The sequence below is a fragment of the Phoca vitulina genome, unplaced genomic scaffold (genome assembly GCF_004348235.1).
Source record: "Phoca vitulina isolate PV1807 unplaced genomic scaffold, GSC_HSeal_1.0 scaffold10, whole genome shotgun sequence".
NCBI classification, from domain to species: domain Eukaryota; kingdom Metazoa; phylum Chordata; class Mammalia; order Carnivora; family Phocidae; genus Phoca; species Phoca vitulina.
Window position 1 is genome coordinate 24,886,514 of NW_022589713.1, and position 21,653 is coordinate 24,908,166.

The window sequence follows — 21,653 nt, forward strand, 5'->3', positions numbered from 1 at the left end:
GCACATTAGTTAGAAGTGATTTCTCTTCCTTAAGGAGCCTGTCTCTAGTTCGCCTCATTCTTGCAAAGTTTTAACTGCAAACATCCCTTTTTTTCACCCCCTGGAGAGACAAATCAGTCGTCAGTCCCCGCCCAACCATCTACTGATCTTAACCCGGATCCAAGGTAGAACTAACCGGAGGCGGAACTCTAGTTCCAGGGATGACCCTGGTGCCCGGAATGCATTGGGAAACGGACCGGAAGTGGCTCGGGGGCTCTTTTCCGATCGCTGAGGGCAGCGGGAGACACCCGGCGGGACGCTCCCAGGAGGCTGTGGCGGACTTGCGGCTGCAGCGTGAGGACGCCTTGAAAGCAGAGCGGCGGGGCGCCCGAAAGAAGAGCGGGGCAAGCCCTCCCCGGCCACTCTATGCCTGGTTGGAGGCTGCTGGCTCAGGCCGGCGCCCAGGTGCTGGGTTGCCGCGCGGGCGGCCTGGGTGCTGCCCGGGGCTCGGCAAACAGGTGGGTGGGCTAGAGACAGGCTGTGGGGTTGTGGTCCCTGCAAAGCACAGACCTGGAACAGTGACATGGCCCAGTGCGGAGGGGTCTGCCCAGGGTGGAGGAGGAAGGGGCGCAGTACCAGGACGCAGGCACAGAGGAGTGAGGAGCGTTACTCCTAGGAAGTGCCCATTAAAGGAGTGAAGGGGTGATTTTTTGTTTTTAATGTTTATGAGCCAGCGACTGGTAGAGAGCATTACCAACAGCAATAATATCTACCAATTAGTGGGCGTTTTCTATGTACTGAGTGCTTTGTTAGGTATATTAGGCGCCTTAGTTCGTGTAGCCTCACGAGATAGAATTGCTGTTGTTAATCGTTTCACAGACACTGTCATTATTCCGTACTGTCATGATTGCAGTTTGCAGGTAAAAGGAAAGCTTGGGGAAGTAACTTACCCAAAGTCACTCAACTAATTCGTGTAAAATTGGGACTCTAACCTGGATGTACCTGACTGCAAAAGGTGGATAGGCGACAGAAAGCCTTACTTCTTTTCTGACCCTCCGTCAAGAATTACATACCTCCTTCCCCACACAAGGTCTTCCTTGGTGTGTTCACGTGCTCAGAGATCATGTCTTTTATGGATCTTCTGAGCCTAGGCCTTGTCATTGCTGGGAAGAGGTGAGCTTATCAGAGATCCGCATCCCACATTCTGCCACCTCCACTGGATGTAAACCATTAAAGTACACATACAAATGGGTCAGCTGCTCCTGTGTCTAGGTAGGACATCTCTGTTAGAAATTGGTTTATTCCAGAGGAGAAGATGAAGACCTTTTACTCTAGAGTAATCATTAACAGTTAAAGTGTGAACCCCATTATTATCATAAGGAATGTCAGGGAAAAAAAACTTGCACAGATACCAAATCCTTTCCTAAGGCCCAGACTACACTTTCCAACTCATGTGACCTCCCTTCCCCACATTAAATGGGGGAACTTTTTATATTGTGATTTCTTTTATAATTTTTATTTTTACAGAACGGTCATCTGGCTTTTGGTTAGAGGTCTCCATGGCAGGAGTGGTACTTGGTGGGATGAGCATCTTTCTGAAGAAAATGTCCCATTTGTTAAGCAGTTGGTCTCTGATGAAAATAAAGCCCAGTTAGCAAGTAAACTGTGTCCTTTGAAAGATGAGCCATGGCCTCTACATCCTTGGGAACCAGGTAGTTATTTTATATTTGATGGTTTCTCATTTCCTAGTTACTGTGTGGCTGGAACATTCAAAATCATAGTGACTGCTTGGTGAATGTATCATCTCTTGAATTTACTTTTCGTGTCTTAAGTGTGTCTGTTTCATTGTGGTTTGGTTTGCAAGGTTATTTCCAGCATGCTAGTCTACTATTAGCAAATGTCTGATGGTAATCAAGACTTCCTCAAGAAGCTGTTTTGTAGGTGAAAGGAAAATCATTCTGCATATGTTTTCTTATTTCCTTCAGATAAAAAAAGTTATATAAAATAAATCAGGGAAGAAAAGCTGGAGAAGTATGATCTAAACTACACTGTGTCACACAGATGTTTTCAGTTGGAATGTTCTAGCGCTCCAGGTTTGCCAAGCATAACCCCAGAATCAGCTCCTTGTGCTTTAGTAGAGTAGTAAACCCATGTGTAGCCAGACCAAAAATAAGGCCTGTCCTTATTTGAGGTTGAGAGTGGTCTTTGGTTGGGGTTTATTGTGACAGTTGAATTATATAGTGATCAGAAATTCTAGGGATGCCTGGGTGGCTCAGTCAGTTGAGCATCTGCCTTCAGCTCAGGTCATGATCCCAGGGTCCTGGGATTGAGTCCCGCATCCAGCTCCTTGCTCAGCGGGCAGCCTGCTTCTCCCTCTGCCTGCCGCTCCCCCTGCTTATGCACTCTCGCTGTCTCTCTGACAAATAAATAAAATCTTTTAAAAAAAAAGTTCTTAGTGGAACAGCTTTACTAACTTAGGCAAGAAATCTAAGTGGCATGGTGGAGGCTGACATATTTGAGCAACTTGACCACTTTTGTCATCCCTTAACGCCAGCTAAGTTCTTAGAATTTGAGATGTTTTCTAATTAATGACGTTAGATATGACTTGATACTAGGAAAGCAAAGCATAATGATGGATTTATCATGTCCTCTATTAATACCATTATTTTAAAACCAGAATATATCAGTTTACCTATTTTCTTTATTTTGTACAGTTACCATATATTTATTCATTATACAGAGATTTATTAAGTAACAGTGTGTTACCCAGCCATGGTTGAAGTCTTTTACATCTCTGAGGAATAGTAGTGTTTTACTCTATGAATATATTAGCATGTTTCTTAACTGTCTGTTGCTCATAATGAAACCACAGTGTAGAAATACTGTTGCTTCATGTTGGCAAATGTTGAAAAAGTTTGTAGTAACACTGATTTGTTTTTAATTACCAGGTTCCTCTAGAGTAGGCCTTATAGCACTGAAGCTGGGTATGATGCCTTTATGGACCAAAGATGGTCAAAAGCATGTGGTTACATTACTTCAGGTAAGAAAGAAACAGAGGATGTAACAGATCTGTATGTGTGCAAGATCTATTTGTGCAAACCTGCATGGACAGTATTTGTATCCTGAAATACATGACTGTGATGAAGAATGGGCTCATGTCAAGCATAAATGCTATTAAAGAACTTTACTTCTGTTTCAGTGAATGTTTCACTCTTGCCTGAGGGATGGCCTTCTTGACACTGGCATAAGGATAACTACAACCATGAATAAAAAAAAAGATTGTAACCTAGCTTCTCACAGCTGTACCAGTTGAATTTATAATTGGAAAAAATCTTAGTCCCATCTTATTTTCATTCTTTCAACTCAAAAATAAAATTTTGATCTCTTTGCTAACTTAGAATGTAACATTCTTGTCTGGGGAAGCAGCATTTTGTTGTCTGAGATAAGACAAACTAATGGTTAAGAATGTGGTCCCTGAGACCAGAATATCTGACTTTAGATCTTGTTTCTGCCACTTCCTCGCTATGTTCCTTGAAACATTCTGCCTCCTCTGCAAAAGATATAATTGTATTTGGTAAAAGAAATAGTTATTACCTACCTCAAAGGTTTTTGTGAGGGTTGCACAAGGTAATAAACATCAAACACTTATAACAGTGTTAACTGTCCAATATACGTTAGCTGCTGTTGTCTTTATGATTATTATTAGAGAAAGATTACTGAGAGAGTTAGGAGACCATCATTCCCCAAATCAGTTTGGACACCTGAGTTCATCTTTGGGGCCTAGTCTTAGACAAGTGATTAGACAGATGTTGGTGATCGAAATGAGAGCTCATGCACATAGGCCCAGGGGGCCTACAAGCCTTAGGACATTTTTATTAACTCTGAATGATCAAAGAGAAGATTACAGTTTCTAAAACTCTAATGAACTTAGGGAGCTTTCAGGAATGACTGGTGGAATTGTGCATTGGTACAACCACTTCAGAAAACAATTTAGCATAATTATGTGGTCTAGCAGTTCCACTCCTGAGTGTTAATAGAAAACTTGAACTTCATTATTTTACAACAATGTTTATAGCAGTATTGTTCTTAATACTCCAAAACTGGAAATAACCCAAATGTCCAATAGCAGAATGGATAAATAAGTCGTGGTATTCATCTAATGGAATGCTGGATAGCAATGTAAGTGAACAGAAGAGAGTTACACACAGCAATATGGATGAAACTTGGAAGTATAAACAAGTGAAAGAAGCAAAACATGGAAAAGTACATACAATCTGATTCTGTTTATACAAAGTCTAAAGCAGGCAACAATAAACCACATGCTTTCAAAGGTAGCAACTGTAAGGAAAAGTAAGTAAATGATTACCATGTGTCAAGAATAGTATTTATTTCTAGGGCAGTGCTTCTCAAACTTTAGCAAGCCTTAATCACCTAGAGGGTTTATAAAACAAGGAGATTCTGATTCATTTGGTTTGGGCTGGGGCATGAGGATCAGCATTTTCACCAAGTTCCCAGGTGATGTTGATGCTGCTTGTTTGAGGACCACACTTTGAGAACCACTGCTCTAGGGGTTAAAAAAAAAAAGGTGGGGAGGGAAATTACTAGAAAGAGACAGAGGCTTCGTGGATTCTACTTCTTGAATTTACCACCGGTTGGTAGTAAATGCATATTTTCTTCATAAATACTCATTCTGTTGTATATTTATGTTTTAGGCACTTTTCTATATGTGTTGTCTGTATGCTCTGTCTGTGCTTGACATTTTTTTTTTAAAGTTTACTTCTATATTTTAAGATTGTGATTGGTGTTAGAGGAATGATGAGATAACTTTAGGGAATTCCTAATTGTCCTATGGCTTCAGTGTGACAGGTATGATATGTTAAAGTGTATCTTAGCACATACTTAGTTTTTTTTTATATTTGTTTCCTTAGGTACAAGACTGTCATGTTCTAAAATATACTCCAAAGGAAAACCATAATGGAAAAATGGCAGCCCTAACTGTAGGAGGAAAAACTGTATCACGTTTCCATGTAAGGATGTGTTTTCATTCTTTAGAAGAGTACATTTCATTAGTTTCAGATCTGAGTTCTTTAGGTTTTGAGGCTATTCCATAGTCACAAATTTGTGTTTATCCATGAGGTACATTATGGATTTGAGGGAAGGCAGTCTAGTGAAGCCATTGAGCCCGGGATTCTGAGAGAATTTGAGTTTGTTCCAGTACCTTTCCTCAGTATTTGGAACAGTAACTTTACCCTCTAAGCTGAAGTATTTGCCCATCTGTACAATGGGGATAAAAATACTACTTACCTAAGAGGTTTGTTACCGGGATTAATAGGATTTTTCATATGTGCCTAGCATGTCACAGACACTTAGTAGATGGTAGCTATTTTGTCATTTATGTTTAATTTCTCATTTTTTTCTAAGTTGTCTCAATACCTGACACCAGCAGCATGTGGGGATTAATTTGTATATATTAGAAAGAACTTTCTTTGTGTGTGTAATTTTTTTAATCTGAAATCATCACTATAAATATGAGAATACGGTACAGTATATCATACAATCAGTAAGTTGTTTTTATTTTCACTGTTGTACACTGTGTATAGCGACAGGGAAAGGGCAGTTTTGGAGGAAAGACGTGTGTGAGGTGTTCACAGAAAATTCAGGTGGAGTTGTCCTATAAATAGTGGGATATACTGATTGGTGAGTTCAAGGTGGTTAAAATCATTGGAGTCCTATAGTTTGATAGGACTAGAGGCCATTTAGGCCTGTCTCCTAAGTGTTAGAGAAGTTAGCTACTTTGCATATTATGGTAGTATAGTCTATATATATTTTAGTCTGCTATTGATTCTTGACAGTTTATTGCCTAATAATTTTAGGGTTTAAATAGTTTCACAGTAATGAAAAGCACAGTGAGGTATTTATGAAAACTGTAAAAAAAATGTCAGATTTTTTTCAAATGTTTGAATTTTTTAAATGTGTAAATACATGCTAGTCTTCATGTGAATAATTCTTTGATTTGATAGGTGCCTGTTTGCTCATTGATTGTACTTCTGTGCTTTTGTTATGTTTAGCACAATCATCTTTATTTTCATTACCAATTTTGTAAATTCATGACTTTATTGCCTTGATATTTGTAAATCAAACATGATGTTGGGGTAATCCATTCTTGCACCAACAGATCTGTAAACATTACTTTCCAGAACTATGAGATAGTGGAAAAACAAGTGGATGTGGGGTCAGAAGAGCTGAGTTCTAATTCTGATTTCTCCCATTAGCTCCCTTCACTCCACTTTTTTTAAATATCCATTTTCTTACACATAAAAACAGGGAATTGGACTTGATGGTTGCTAAATCCTTTTAGTTCTGAAAGTCTCCTTTGGTTCTCCAATATCTTAGTTCTCAAGAAAAAAACAAAAGTTCCCCCCAAAATGTATTTGGCTGCTCAATTTATTCCATTTTACTTAGTGAGGAAAATGTCCTACAGAGTTTATGAGTACTAATAATTAAAATATTTCAGAAATGGGGAGCCTGGGTGGTTCAGTTGCTAAGCGTCTGCCTTTGGCTCAGGTCATGATCCCAGGGTTCTGAGATGAAGTCCCGAGTCTGGCTCCCTGCTTAGTGGGAGCCCGTCTCTCTGCTTGTGCACTCTCTCTCTCTCAAATAAATCTTTAAAAAAATTTCAGAAATAATAGTACTTTCATACTTGAGACTGTGGTCTACATATTTTCAGCTTTATTCTCTTTAGTGAATATACCGCACAGCAAGATGATTTGGATGCCTTATTATGTTGTGGTGGATTTCCACCCACTTACTTACACACATTTTTTATTTACTTCTCTGGTATGGAGAGCGCTACAAGGGTCTTTCTTGTTCTTCAAGATATACATTTTCTAGGGGTGCCTGTGTGGCGCAGTTGGTTAAGCAACTGACTCTTGGTTTTGGCTCAGGTCCTGATCCCAGGGTTGTGGGATCGAGCCCCCCGTCAGGCTCTGCCCTCAGCGTGGAGTCTGCTTAAGATTCTCTCTGCCACTCTCCTCTGTGCATGCGCGTGCATGCGCGCGCACTCTCTTTCTAAAATAAATAAATCTTTAAGAAAAAAAGAAGACAATAAATTTTCTAGGTCCAGAGGACATGTATTACAATATTAAGAAAAAACTTTGTCTTTGAATGACCTTTCTTCAGAATTAGATGTGAAAATGAAGTTTTAGAATTCTTCATAAGTAAAGAATTTTGGTTCAGAAAGGAAAAAGATTTTCAAAACTAAAAATATGCAAACTTCCTCTTGCATATTGTAACCCTCAGAGAAACTGCAAGTAGATTGGCTATAGAAGGTTTTAAAAACAAATATACTGGGGCGCCTGGGTGGCTCAGTCGTTAAGTGTCTGCCTTCGGCTCAGGTCATGATCCTAGGGTCTTGGGATCGAGCCCAGCGTCGGGCTCCCTGCTCCACGGGCGGCCTGCTTCTCCCTCTCCCACTCCCCCTGCTTGTGTTCCGTCTCTCGCTCTTGCTGTCTGTCAAATAAATAAAATCTTTAAAAAAAAACAAAACAAATAGACCTTTGAATATAAAATATCAAATACTTAAGTATTCTAAAATGAATTGACTGAATCAGTTTTACTTATAATAGGGCTAGAACTGTTTTGTTTTGTTTTGTTTTACCCTGTAAAGAATTTAGGCCTCCCAGAAATTACACTGTTTTGCTTTTGCTATTTTTGTAACTTATTATAAATATAAACATAGGAAGTTAAGTGGCCTTAAAAGTTGATTAAATCAATTCATCTTAGGAGCAGAGAAGCATTTTCATTGTGAGAAGGATAATTGCAGAGAACTTTGAAGAGGGAGAAAAAAAATTGCAGCCTCATAGATGGGATTATCCAAGTGTGACACTGCTGTCAGTCTTTTAAATTGCCTTTTGAAATCATTTATTTGGAAGTTAAAAAAAAAAAAAACTTCAGTTACACTGCTGCTGCTTTCAACTCAACTTGAGCATTTGGATTTTCTCATGACTGATACCTAATTAGTTTTATGATATTTTGATTTTTAAAAGAAAAAATTAAAGTATTCAGTTATAGTGAAATTGGAATATAATCAAGAGTATGTATTACCTTTTATGTCTCAGTCTGTAGTTACTTAGATCAAGATGTTTATCTTATCTGTGTTGTGTTTCTGAAATGGTAAAAGTTTTTTCTTAGAAGCTTCCTCACATACTTAGAAACTGATATTAATAAAAGAATATGCTTTTAAAATCATCAGGTAGAATATGTGAATGTCAAAAATAAATTTAAAGTGTTCTAAAATGTAATAAATTTAAATCTGATACATCAGGAAAATAATTGCAAGGAGGCACATTTTTAAATGAGAACTTATGTGTTTGCTTTTGATGTGAAGGAAGTGTGCATGGTTGAAGATGAAAAGTAGGGGCCTACGGACACCTGGGTGGCTCAGTCAGTTAAGCATCTACCTTTGGCTCAAGTCATTGATCCCAGGACCTGCGTCAGGCTCCTTGCTCAGCGGGGAGTCTGCTTCCCCCTCTCCCTCTGCCCTTCACCCTGCTCGTGCTCTCTCTCTCTCCTCTGACAAGTAAATAAAATCTTTTAAAAAAAGAAAAGAAAAGTAGGGGCCTTGATAAGGGTGGTGTTGACTATCAGTGTTAGATTTCAGCATGTGGGAGGCAAAACTATAGGGAATGACTGGGATGAACTTATGTTATTACTCTTGGAGGAAAGGAGGAAAGGATAGCTTCTTGAGGGAACACTGTAAGGTACAAAACAACCTTTCGTGGGCATCCAGAGCAGGGCTTCTCAGCGTCTGTTGCATGGGTCCACTGGAGGGCCCCAAGGACATTCCCAGGGCTTGTGGGCTGATCCAGAAATTAACTTTCTATGCTTACAGGCCAGTGCCACCCAATTTCATGTCAACCAAAGGCAGCCTTCTCAGTAAGTTACAAAGTGGCACTAACAGTTTACATTTTAAACTGAAATCATCAAGTAACTGAAGATTGCTACATATTCATATAATCTATAATTAAGACTGGCTGTGCAGATACACCATTGGATTGGGGCAGTGATGCTTGGTTATCAGTACATCATCAGCATCGTCTTAAGTTGGTTAGGGTCTTTCAATTGCTGCTGTTCTTGCTTTTTTTACTACAAATTGCTCTTGGTTTGGTTTCATAGTAGTTTAGTTTCTTGAAGATTTGTTCATCCTCAGAATAAGATCTTTATTTTAGGCCTACAATTTTTTAATAACTAGACTTGAAGATAACATTGTAAACACAGTAATGTCATGTGCTAAGAACTGATGCAGCAGCAAGAGTGGAAAGGTGTGGTGACTTGGAGAGGCAAACCAGGACCTCACACCCAAATGGATGTCTGTCCTCCATCTTTTGTGTCTTCACCATTCATTTAGCTCACTTCTGCAGTGTTTGACTTGCCACTGTGCTTAGCTCTAAAGTTGTAGACACAGGTGAATAAAACAGTTCGCCATCCAGGTGCTCCAGCAGGCGGGCAAACATTCGTGTAAGTTGATAAGTGTTAAGGTAATGTGGACAATAATTGAGATACAGGCAAGGTCTAGAGATAGCATAGACCAAGGAGTAGTCTGCTCTGGCAAGGCTGCCCAGGCAGGAATCTGGACAGGAAGTATTACTGGAGCTGAGACTAGACATATATTTAACAGATTTTTGATGAGCTTTGGAGGTACAGGGGTGGGGAAGAATTACAGGCCAAGAGACGGACATAGGCAGACATAGGTAAGTGTACATAGAATACTGTGGTTCCTTGGGGACCTGCAGGTGCTTCTTTTGTGGTGAGAGGGGAAGTTGAAGGGGAAAGAGCATCAGGAAGATAGACACACCTGTGCTGTTATAGTTCCATGAAAGAGGCACTCTTCACATCAGGAAATATAAAGTGGTACAACTTTTTTGTCAAGTCTTCTAGCAGTCTGCATCAAGAGTCTGAAGAGCTAAGAAAAGAAAAAAGACGCAGGACATTATTTTAAGGAAATGAGATATTCATAAAGTTTTCTTTTCAAAGATGTTTTTTATTCAAGGATATTTACAGTACAGAAAAAAGGGCACGAGTGGAGGGAAAAGCAGGCAGCAGGACCTACCAGGAGCTGGGGATGTAGCAGCAACTAAAGTTTCTGTTCTCAAGAAGCTTACATTTTGGACACCTGGGTGGCTCAATTGCTTAAGCGACTGCCTTCGGCTCAGGTCATGATCCTGGAGTCCCGGGATCGAGTCCTACATCGGGCTGCCTGCTCAGCGGGGGGTCTGCTTCTCCCTCTGACCCTCTTCCCTCTCATGCTCTCTGTCTCTCATTCTCTCTCTCTCAAATAAATAAATAAAATCTTAAAAAAAAAAAGAAGCCTACATTTTGGTGGGATTGGGGATGAAACAGGGAGGCCGTGGCTTAGAAGATAAACAAAAAAAACTTCTATTTGTATCACAACAAATAGAAGTGCTTTGTAGACTAATAAAGTAAGCTGAGGGGCTTGCAAGTGACAAAGTGGTGCTATTTTAGATAGAATAATCAGGAAAGGTAAGTTAATATTTAGATAGAGGCCTGAATAAAATGTGGGAGCAAGTCCTGCAAAAATCTGAAAAGCATTCCAGGCAGGGGGAATAGTATGTGCAAAGGACCTGAGATTATTGTTTATTTTTATTTTTTAAAATATTCTATTTATTTATTTGACAGAGAGAGACACAGCAAGAGAGGGAACACAAGCAGGGGGAGTGGGAGAGGGAGAAGCAGGCTTCCCACGGAGCAGGGAGCCCGATGCGGGGCTCGATCCCAGGACCCTGAGATCATGACCTGAGCCGAAGGCAGGCGCTTAATGACTGAGCCACCCAGGCACCCCCTGAGGTTATTGTTTAATGTGTTCTTGGAATGTGAGGAATGCCTTGTACCTGAAGCAGGGTGAGCCAGGAGGAGAGTAGTAGATGAGGTCAGATTGTATAGAACCTTGTAAACCATGTTAAGGATTTAGGATTGATTCTGCATGAGATGGAAGCCATTGTGGAGACATGATTTAGCTTGAGTTTTAAAAGGATCATGCCAGCCTGTGACTGGAGAATAGACCATAGGGTCAGGAGTGTGGAAGTTTGGAGACCAATTAGGAGGCTATTAATATAATCCAGGCAAAAGATGGTGGTTTGAGGTGCAGGGGAGAAGTAATTGATGTGGGCTTTATTTTTAAATAGAGTCTGCAGGAACTGCTGGTGTGTGGGACATGGGATGTGACAGAGAAAAGAGTCAAAGGTAACCACAAGATTTTGGGTCCAAGCAATAGAAGTATGGAGTTGCCATTTATTGAGGTTTGGGAAACCAGAGGAAAGCAGGTTTCTGGGGCGGGGGGGGGGGGGGGGTGAGTTCCATTTTAGACATATCAAACTTGAGTTGCTGTATGACATCAAAGTGAGATACTGAGTTAGCGGTTGGACGAATGAATTGGTAGTTCAGAGTAGAATTTGCAATGGAGGTTAGAAATGTGGGATTGTTAGCATATGAAAGAACAGAGAGTGCAAGTCTCAAGGAGAGAGTGGTCACCTGTGCCAGGCATTCCTGGTAGAGCCAATGAGGTAAGTATTGACCTGTGTATTTGACCACATAGACATGGTTGGTGACCTTGATGAGCACTTTGCATTGACTATTTAGGGGCTGCAAGCACCGGATTAAAGTGGGTTTGAGAGAATGGGAAGATAGAAAGTAGATTCAGCAGAAGTTTTTCAAGGAGCATTGTCATAAGGGGGAATGGAAAGGAGACTATGTGGTCAAGGGAAAGTTTTGTTTTAATGTGAGTTATTGTGACATCTTTGTATACTGATAGGATAATTCCAGTAGAAAGGGGGAAATTGGTGATTCAGAAGGCAGTGGAGACAATTTCAGGAGTAAAGCCATTGAATAGGTGGGAGAAGGGTGGGATGAGTACATAGTGAGGGATTTGACTTCTAATAAGAGCATGGACAGCTTACCTGTCATTGTGATTTCCAGCCCCAGTTTCACATCAGAATCATAGGGAGTGCTTAAAAAACACACTGACACCTGGATGACACCTTAGATCAGTGAAGCTGCAGTCTCCAAACAGAAGGCCCTTGGCATTGGCATTTTCTAAAGGTGCCCCATGTGCATCTCGTGCAATCTGGCAGGGGATGGGGGATGGCAGTAGGTAAGTGCTTGTGCAGGAAGTTTGATTGTGTGATAAGACCTTGGGGAAATGCTCCTGTTCTTCTGGTTTTTTAGTGAAATCTGAAGCAACATGGTCAGCTCAAAGAGGGGAGAAGGAGGGAACAGTGCTGGAGGTTTTAAAAGAGATTGTGAAAAGGGGCTTTGGAGAGTGTGAGAGGGATTTAAGTAGGGAAATGTAGGTTGGCCAGACCACGTTTGGGACTCACTTTGAAGTTTGTGATCATACATTTGAATGTGACCTGGTATGTTTTCTTCCAGCTGCTTGGAAGCAGGTGCAGAGTAGACAGAGTTGAATTTCCCAGGATTGGGGTTCTTGATATTTAGTCTCCAGTCAGAATTCAAGTATGAGCACAATTCTGTTTCTTTTCCTACAGAATAAAGGTCTTCCACCATGTAATGTATATGAGCTCCGCCATGCACCTGCTTGGATCCTGGGTGAAATGGATTATAGATAAAAATCTCACCTCCCTTAAATAAGAATATGGTGCTCTTTATTCATTAGGGGAACAGAATGCTCTTAATGATTTGTTCTCTGGGTTGTTAAGGACTTGGTTTAGATCTCTGTGCATTGAACTCCACCTTTAGTATAATGGGTTACTTATGTATGCTGCTTTTCCTCTAGAAATCTACGTCTATATTGGAATTTTACCAAGAACTTGGATTGCCGCCAAAACAGAAAGTTAAAATCTTTCATGTAACAGATAATGCTGTGATTAAGCCAGGTAATCTGAGGCTGGGGAGAGGAGGGAAACAAAAATACCCAAATATGTGATTTGTTTAATGTTAGGCCTTTCAGTAAAGCTGAATCCACAATACAAAGTCCTAAACATTTATTTTTAAATACAAAGTGGTATCTGATTTAATCACTAGGGACAAACAAGCCTTTTTCTTTTTTGACTGGAAAGAACTGTAGAGAACTCTTTGTTTTCATTAAAGAGGGAGGAGCGCTTTTGTTTTTAATGTACAGAGAGTTTCACATTTGGAAAAGCCACTCCAGATAAGTACACTAACTTTTTTTTTTTTTTTTTTTTTTAAAGATTTTATTTATTTATTTGAGAGAGAGAGAATGAGAGACAGAGCACATGAGAGGGAGGAGGGTCAGAGGGAGAAGCAGACTCCCTGCCGAGCAGGGAGCCCGATGCGGGACTCGATCCCGGGACTCCAGGATCATGACCTGAGCCAAAGGCAGTCGCTTAACCAACTGAGCCACCCAGGCGCCCAGTACACTAACTTTTATTTTTTTATTTTTTAAAATACACTAACCTTTAAAATGTGAAGTTCACTCTGTGTAGGCTGTCATTTTAATGAGTGAAAAATAGCTAGACTCTCACTGAGATAGAATTTTCATGAAACAGGAAAGTGATTGACCATAGGACTTCGATGTAAAGATTCTAACTTAAAAATTTTGAAGTATTTTACCTACTCCCTGAAATGTCAAAAAGTAAGATTTGGCAGCATGGTTTTATTGGTTTATGTAGTCAACAGCATTTCTCATCTTTGAACTTAAGAAAAGCTTCCTGATCTCTTGAACTTGAGTTCTAACAAGTAGATAGTGGAAGGATGTTTTAAGATTTGGTATTTTAATATCTGAACTGAATTTCATGAAGTAAGTAAGCCTTATTAATTGGAGTGATAGAGGATCAGCCTTGATATAAGCTAGAATTAAAAGTATTTATTGAAGTCTAAGTTTTGTAGTTTGAAGCTGAAGTGAATGGAATTAAGGTAACAAGTATAAAAATTAAGTCCCTGTTAACTTTTGTTGTAGCTCAAACTATGTGGAATTGTTTTTGTGGGTGAAAAGTGGTCAGGTATCAGCAGTTCAAGTCATTCAACCTCCTGGAAATTCAGTCAGTTTTAATCTCCCCTATTTTTCTTAATTCAGGGTTTTTCTTTGCCCATAAAAATCTAGGTTAGGTCCTACCCTCTGAAATCCCATAGTACCTTACTCCCTGTTTTAAGTAAGCCATAATTAGTATTCAGTTGCATTCTCTACTCTATGGATTATGGCTTTTTTTTTTTTTTTTTTTTGAGAAAAAAGTCTCTTCTTTGATGATGTTAATGTTGAGTCTTAGATAAATTCTTGAGGTCAGGAGCTTTGTCTTACCTTTTATATTTCTAACTGTGCGTATGGTAAGTGCCCTATTAAATATTTGCAGATTGTCAAATTAAATAGTTCTCATAGTGTTAATTCCAAATTGTTACAAACAAAATGTTGTGAAGGGCTTTCACTTACAAAATTCCTCTAAATAACATGTTTTTCCAGTGCCTTTTAAGTAAGATTCTATTTACATACAACTAGTTTTGGAAATGTTAGTATATAAAACTAAGGGTATCAATAATGACAATTTTTCAGAATTCAAAATTATCCAGGCAGGTGCTGGAATAACAGGAATTTATTGGCACAGTGACCAATCTACCAAAGATCTGATATATATGGGCTTTATGTGGATATCACACATACTGTAGTCACTGCCCAGTATACAATGGACCTGGGATCAAAACAGTTAAAAGTTAAAAAAAGTTCCTATTTTTGGATAACTTATCTCTAATGGTTAAAAAAGATTTGATCCAGCCGCAGCGTTTTTTGAGTCATTCTTTTGTTTTTATTTTGTTATATGAAATAGGAAACGTATCTTAAGTCAGTATATTATTATTCACTAAAACAACAAAGAATCATCAAATTCGTGTATTTACCAGCAAGAACAGTGTGTTTGTCTTGTGAATTGCCCATTTCAGCCAGTACCACGTTGCCTCTGTGAAGGCACAAGCCCATCAGCTACCCGTGGTCTGTTAGCCTGACTCCAGCACCGTGGGCCTTGTCCTGGGACATGTTGTTCTTCAGCCCATGTACAGTCCGTTGAGGCATGTTTGATGAACAGTTTTATTATTTTATTGTTGATGTTTCTAATAATTATAATTGTGAAGAGAATCTTCTACTTTTTTTGAAATCTGACAGGCTTCCTAGATGTAGTTTATGTTTAGTGAAGTTGGGCTGACAAATTTCATATCGATTGTTTGTTTTCTTTTCATAAAGGCACCCCTCTTTATGCTGCTCATTTTCGCCCAGGACAGTATGTGGATGTCACAGCCAAAACGTAGGTCCACATAACAGGTTCTTTTCCTTTTGTTTTCCTCATATATTAAAACGTAATGGAGTGAGTGAAAGTATAGTCTTTCAAGGCAGTGAATAAAGATTAAGTAACCATTATTCTTATTTGTAATTCTATAATGTTACTGACTATACTAGATTTTGAATTGCACTGAATTAGTTGTATGTGAACATCAAGTTACAGGTTTGAAACTGAGATGTATGCTTCTTGAAATGGGATTACAAGAAAGGTCACATTACTTAGGTTCTTTGTGGGTTGGGCCCACTTCTATTTTTAAGACCAAAGGCTATATACAGTTTGATGGTGATCTATAAATGAACAATGCTATGGAGTTCTTTTGAGATTGTGTCATCTAGTAAATGCTGGTTCTTTCCAACTCTAGGAAACATACTGTTTGTGATGGTTGTTGTGCTTAAGGTTCCCCTAGGGTAACTGTAAAACATTTTGTTAACTGTGTTAAGAGCCTATCCGAAGCAGGAAGAAGTAGTGTTACACCTTAAGCCTCTGGTAGCATGGCATTGTCTCTCAGTACTAGACAAGTGAGACAGTGAGACTTCATAAAAACAAGATATGTTTTATCTGCAAACAAGGGTTTAATTTGGGAGAAATCAACACTTAATTACACTTAATCACACAAACAGAAATGCTGACTTTGAGTCATATTCAGACTGGGAGGAGAAGCAGTTTTTCAAAATTTGGTTAAGGTTACTTCACTAGAGAATGAAGTAACTGAGCCCTTATATATGTTTATGTAGAAATTGCTCAGTATATGTTAGTAGAATCTGCATGATGAGGCTAAACTAAACTCCAAATATCAGCTCTTGGCTATTCCTGTTTCTTGTTCTGTCAACACAGATGATGATTTACTTCTCTGTGTGCCTTGATTTCCTCCTTTTTTGTCATTCAACAAGGTCTGCAGCCTATGTAATTCTGACAGTGGTCCACATGTGCTCTGGGATTGTCTTACAATCACAGTGACTGAGCCAAAGAGCTTTTATCCAAGGAAACCAGAGCCAGCATTAGTTTCCTTAATGGAGTCAGTTAGATACACTTTATTTCCACCCCATTATTGCCTACTTTCAAATATGAGCCATTGCAGACAGCTCTTACCTTTGATTAGCTGTTTAGAAGTGAAGTCAGATAGATTGACAATACAGTGGGTCCTCTTTTTAGAGATTATGGACTTCTCCTTTTTTTTTTCCTGCATCCTGATTGTTGCAGATTCATTCCTACTGACTGGGGCCTCTAAAATCACTTGGTAACTTTTCTTGTTCTGCCTTCCCTTGTCAAGAACTCAGAATATTAGAGCTGGAAAGCTTTGGTTTGGTTAGTCGGGGAGATGTGTGTGTGTTGTGAATCAGATAATTTTACTTTTTAATTTCTGAATTAATTATTACATATAATAAAGTACCTCAGTAATTCCATTAATTTGCACAGAGGTAATAGTGTGTGAATTCCATTACATAGTTTACAGAATATATGAGATATTCCGAGAAGTCCTACAAAGTCAGAGACCTTTGTTAGCAGATGCTTTGTGGTGGGATTCGTGACTAGCTTGGATTAGAGCCAAGCTTTTCAGATGCCTGTGTTCAGCAAATGCTTTCATTCATACACTACTATTGGGTTTCTGGCTTCTTAAAAAGTTATTTTTAAAAACTTCATCCTTCTTTTTGTGAGTATAAAGTGAAAAGGAAAGTATTTTAGTTTGTTTTAAGATCATGTGCCTAGAAAACAAGACTGTAAAGCCTGGTGCCAGCCTCGGGCCTAGGTAGCTGATAAGAGCTGGGAGAATAACTAGCCCTGGGATTTAAAGTAGTTGCCATACAACTCTGGAGAAGGGAGGACCTTCATTTGAGAAGATCCTCACTATTGTGTGGGCTGCAATACAGTGTTCTGTTGACTAATACGTGAGAATTTGCATTTCTCTAACAAGTGCCCAGGTGATGTGGATGCTGCTAGTCCATGGACCACACTTTGAGAACCACTGGCCTGGAGAATAGTCAAGGGCTCACCAGTGGAACCGTTTTTCCTTCCTACTCCTTTACTCAGCTTAGAATCCTAATCCCTTCCTTTCCCTAAACCTGTACTCAAATTATAACATTGAAACATCTGTTTTAAAGCAAGCAAATTTAATCAATCCAGTTTCAAATAACAGTGTCAATAAAAGTAGGCCTAGTTAGTACTCACATTTTAGTTAGCATAAAACTGAAAATTGGTCTCCTTAGTAATCAGTTGGCTTCATCATCATCTTTCCGTTAGAAAAGAGAAATCTCAAATTAATCCCTAATTGAAATTCTTCATTTTTCTCATACTGTAATAATTATATTTGTTAAATCTACACTTACATTTTGAGTATTTCAAGTTTTTTTACCTTATACCTTCAATTTTAATTGCTCAACTAAACGTATTTTAGAAATAACTAAGAAAATTTAAAACAAAATACCATATAATTTAAGAAAATAAAGTGTTAATAGAATCTACTTTGAGAATGACATTATCTGCATTTTTTTAAGGTGACCAGTGACCAACAGTAGCAGCTTCTTGAAGACTTCCCTAAAATTTTTAAATGTTTCTCTGTTAATAATTGATTGGGAACTCTGCTTGCATTGAAAGATACAATTTACCTGTGCCAAGTTTGTGTATTATTCTCTATACAACTAAGTATTTACCAGTGTTACTTTGGAGTGTGAGGTAAATATATATTTACCAGAGTTCATTTTAATTTTTACTTTTATAACAAAAATAATTTTTCATCCAGAGGGTTTGAGAATCTAAATTCAATTTAGATTAATGGGAAAGATTTTTCATCTAATATATAAAACCATTCTAGCAGAATCACTTTTTAGTTGCATTATTCTGTTAACAGCTAATAAAGCCCTGTCTTTGAAATATGACAGTTTTGTGTAAATCATTCTAAATAAATTTTAAGACTGGCATGTATCATGTGTCCCTCACACCCTGCCCTAGCACCCTTTTAAAGTTTCTATTCTTGTCCTGTAATGGCAGTTACATTCCGGCGTAACTTCTAATAGATGATGGTTTGGGGTCTAGCGTTCTCCTTTCTTTCATTCTCAGGTTTGAGGAGGAAACAGCTATGGATAGTACATAGTGTGTGAGATGGGGTGTGACTGTTGAGTCTATCCTCAACATAGCCCATTGTTTTCTGGTGAATCTTAGTGGTGCTTTTATTATATGTTGTAGGTTTTTTTTAAAAAAGGAAAGAAATTAGAAAAGAATGAAAGAATGAATAAACAAAAAGAAAACTGTAAAAATGCACTCTGCATTATTAGGGGGAAACGGTTAGGTCTTTGTCTGAAAGGACTTGAAGGACACCGATGGTGGTGATATCTCCATAACAGTGGGTGTGGTGCACTTTCCTGCCAGGTCTTTTATTAAGCTTTGAAGTCATGACAGTGGCTTACCTGAAGTAAGGGTTTTTTTCCTGGTTGTCTGGAATTTATTTATTTATTTCCTTGTTTAAATTCTGAAGCCCACATTGAAGTCAGAAAAAGTTCATTCAGCTACTTTAAAAGATTCTTTTCTTTCTGGGTGAAGGATAATCTAACAACCTTGTCTCCAAGTTTGGGCTAATTAGGACTACCCATATATTTTCAGACATAATCTTATTACTTTAAAGTTGTCAGTGCTCTTTCAATTCTTACTGCCCTTTGGCCTCAAAATAGAAAAATAGGCACTTACCTTGATAATGTTATCCCTGGTAGTAGAAATGAAAGGAGTGGGGGAGATTAGATGACTGGTAGAGCACCTTTGCACATTTACTGAGATTTGTTTAATTTGGGTTCTTTCATTAAAATATCACATTATGTACAGAAATATGGTTGCCCATCAAAGTCTTAAGGTGATTAAAATGCCAGGTGGATTCTTAGAAGAGCAAAGACTCTTTGAGCTCTATGCCCAGTCCCTCCCTCTGTCAGAAACCTTCCCCACTAGCCCACTGTTCTCCTGTTTCGCAGATGTTTGCTTGAACAGGGAAACAAGGCGTGTGCCGCCTTCAGGACACCGTTGCTGTTTGGCCCTGTACATTTCCAGTTTTATGTCATTTTTAATAAGTTACTTTATTTTCTATTCAAAGCAGTACATTTTTAAGCATAGTAATGAAACAGTTTTCAAAACGAGTGATTAAGTGTAGAAGGAAATCATCTATAAAAACTAATCCTTTTTAAATCAGTCAAAAGTGAATGTTTCAAGATAAAGGAGAGTTTGGAGGGTGGTGTTTTAGGGTTATATTTTGTTCTTTGCTTTAAAAATTTGTATAATAATCATTTATAATAGCCTCACTTTTAACTATGAAATAGCATTTTTTTTTTAACTCAAAACCAGCAAAATTAAGGCCTAATGAGAGGCAGTATAGGGAATGGCTAAAAGGATGGGCTTTGCTTCTCAGTAGCTGTGTGACCTAGATGGCTTTCTCAACCTCTCTGTTGCCTCATCTTTAACATGAGAATAATTATAGCACCTGCCTCATAGCCATGTTGTAAAGACTGAATGAGATAACACACAGATAGCTATCAGCTCAAGGCCTGGCACATATTAAATGCTCAGGAGTATTGGCTACTATCATTATTGTTGATATTACTGCTTATTAATTTGTTTCAGATTTTAGAAGGAAAAATCTTTTTTTCAATAGGAAATATCTTTTAAAATGAATAAAAAACATGAAGTCATTAGGAATTCTATTGTGGGATTTTCTAATATGTCTAGTTATTGCCTCCTTAAGACTGACTTGTAAAGCAAAGTTGTAGCTTTCCAAGCACTCTAGGTAATTTTAAGATTGCATACTACCTGCTACATCTAGACATTACTGAGTAATGAGGATGCCTTTGAAATAGCTTCATGCCACTCCGATGTGCTGGACATTTTCATATTTTTGCTCTGAACTGTTTCCCAAGAGGCAGTATGACCTGGGTTGAAAACATGGCCAGATGCTTCCATTTACCAGGGATCTGTCCTTGGGCAAGTGGCTTAACATGTCTGAGTGTAGATTTCATTGTCTTTACCATAAGGGCATGGGACTGTGTGGTTTCTAAGATTCCTTTTGTTCCAAAAAATTATTTACAAAAAATAATCCCTCAGTTTTCCAAGTGGTATAACTCACTCTTATCTATATTAATGAAGAAGTAAGACCTAACAGTAGATTCAACAGTACACGGCAGTATGGTCTTCTGGTCTATTGAAGAAAGTGGTGTGGCTAACAACCTGCAGAAAACTGTTATGTCCTTCCATGATATTATGAAATTATTTAGTTATTTGAGTTTTCTTTTTTGAGAAATGCACACTGAACTTAGGACAACGATTGTGGTTTTCTGGGTTTATTTAGGACAGCCAGGAAATGCTTCCTTTTTTAAGAGGACTCAAAGGAATCACTGCACATTTGGCTCTTTGTACTATTGAATAAGCTAGATTTGAAGTCGGGAAGCTATAAGCAGTGCACTCTTAGCAGTCACTTGTTGATAAAAATGTTCCCAGATATTGATGGGAGGTTTATGGTTTTTAGACAGAAACGGATGCATTCTACATTTCAGGTCATGCTGTCACAAACTCATCCTAGAAAGTAACAGCTATACAGCTATTCCATGCCAGCTTTTAACTAAATGTGATAGAACACAAAGCAACTGAAAAATGCCACCATGCCTTACTTGTGGGCTCAGGAGCTGTACGTCACTGATTAAATAAGTTTAGACAACAGTGAATCAGTAGAAATTGACTCCCAGGGTTTGCAGGGGTCTTCAGAGAGATGCTTTATCCTTGGGATGTGTGGAGATGAAAGTAGGTAGATAATATCTATCTGCATGAGTTTGTTGAAATGAGAAGCTATAATTAAAGATTAAAATGTTTGTGCCTTATTAGTTTATCATAAATTAAAAGCTAATCCTGATGGAGATAGTGAATTAACTAATAGGGCCTTTTATATGCATGTAATTTATTTTAGTAAAAATTGCCCTTTTTTGTTTACTAGAAAAAAAATTTTTAATTGAAATCTTTTTGGGTGTTTTGACTCTAAAACATAGCAAAGTAATGTTAAATTATATCCTTCAAGAAATTCTTTTGATTGTTGATTTGTAATATTCCACATTACTTTTTCACAAATAAAGATACCATCTTACTCTAATCTGTTCTCAGTGGTTTAGCTTCATAAAGAAGCAGCCCAGTCATGATTTTGGCCAGAACCTGACGTGAATCTCCATTTCCCTATATTCAGTGTTTAACCATAGAGAAGCTGGTTTTAAACCAATAATTTCTTCATCTTCCCATCCTCACCTCCATAAAAATATGGCCTGATCTTGGGGCATCCTTAGAGAAGTCAAGAGTCCTCTCTTCCATTTAGTACTTAGTTACTGGTTCTCTGAGAGAGTATGT

The 21,653-nt window shown here is 38.4% G+C and overlaps 1 protein-coding gene across 1 annotated transcript in view; it reads left to right on the plus strand.

Annotated features, from left to right (window-relative positions):
- Positions 1 to 241: 241 nt before the first annotated feature.
- The window catches only part of MRPL3 (mitochondrial ribosomal protein L3), a 43,737-nt gene continuing 22,325 nt past the window's right edge, over positions 242 to 21,653 (plus strand). Inside the window, exons 1-6 of the mRNA XM_032408705.1 lie at positions 242 to 497; positions 1,507 to 1,691; positions 2,928 to 3,019; positions 4,908 to 5,006; positions 12,788 to 12,887; positions 15,200 to 15,260. Of these exons, the coding sequence (XP_032264596.1) occupies positions 406 to 497; positions 1,507 to 1,691; positions 2,928 to 3,019; positions 4,908 to 5,006; positions 12,788 to 12,887; positions 15,200 to 15,260 (629 nt within the window). The 5' untranslated portion in view covers positions 242 to 405. The remainder of the gene's footprint in view (positions 498 to 1,506; positions 1,692 to 2,927; positions 3,020 to 4,907; positions 5,007 to 12,787; positions 12,888 to 15,199; positions 15,261 to 21,653) is intronic.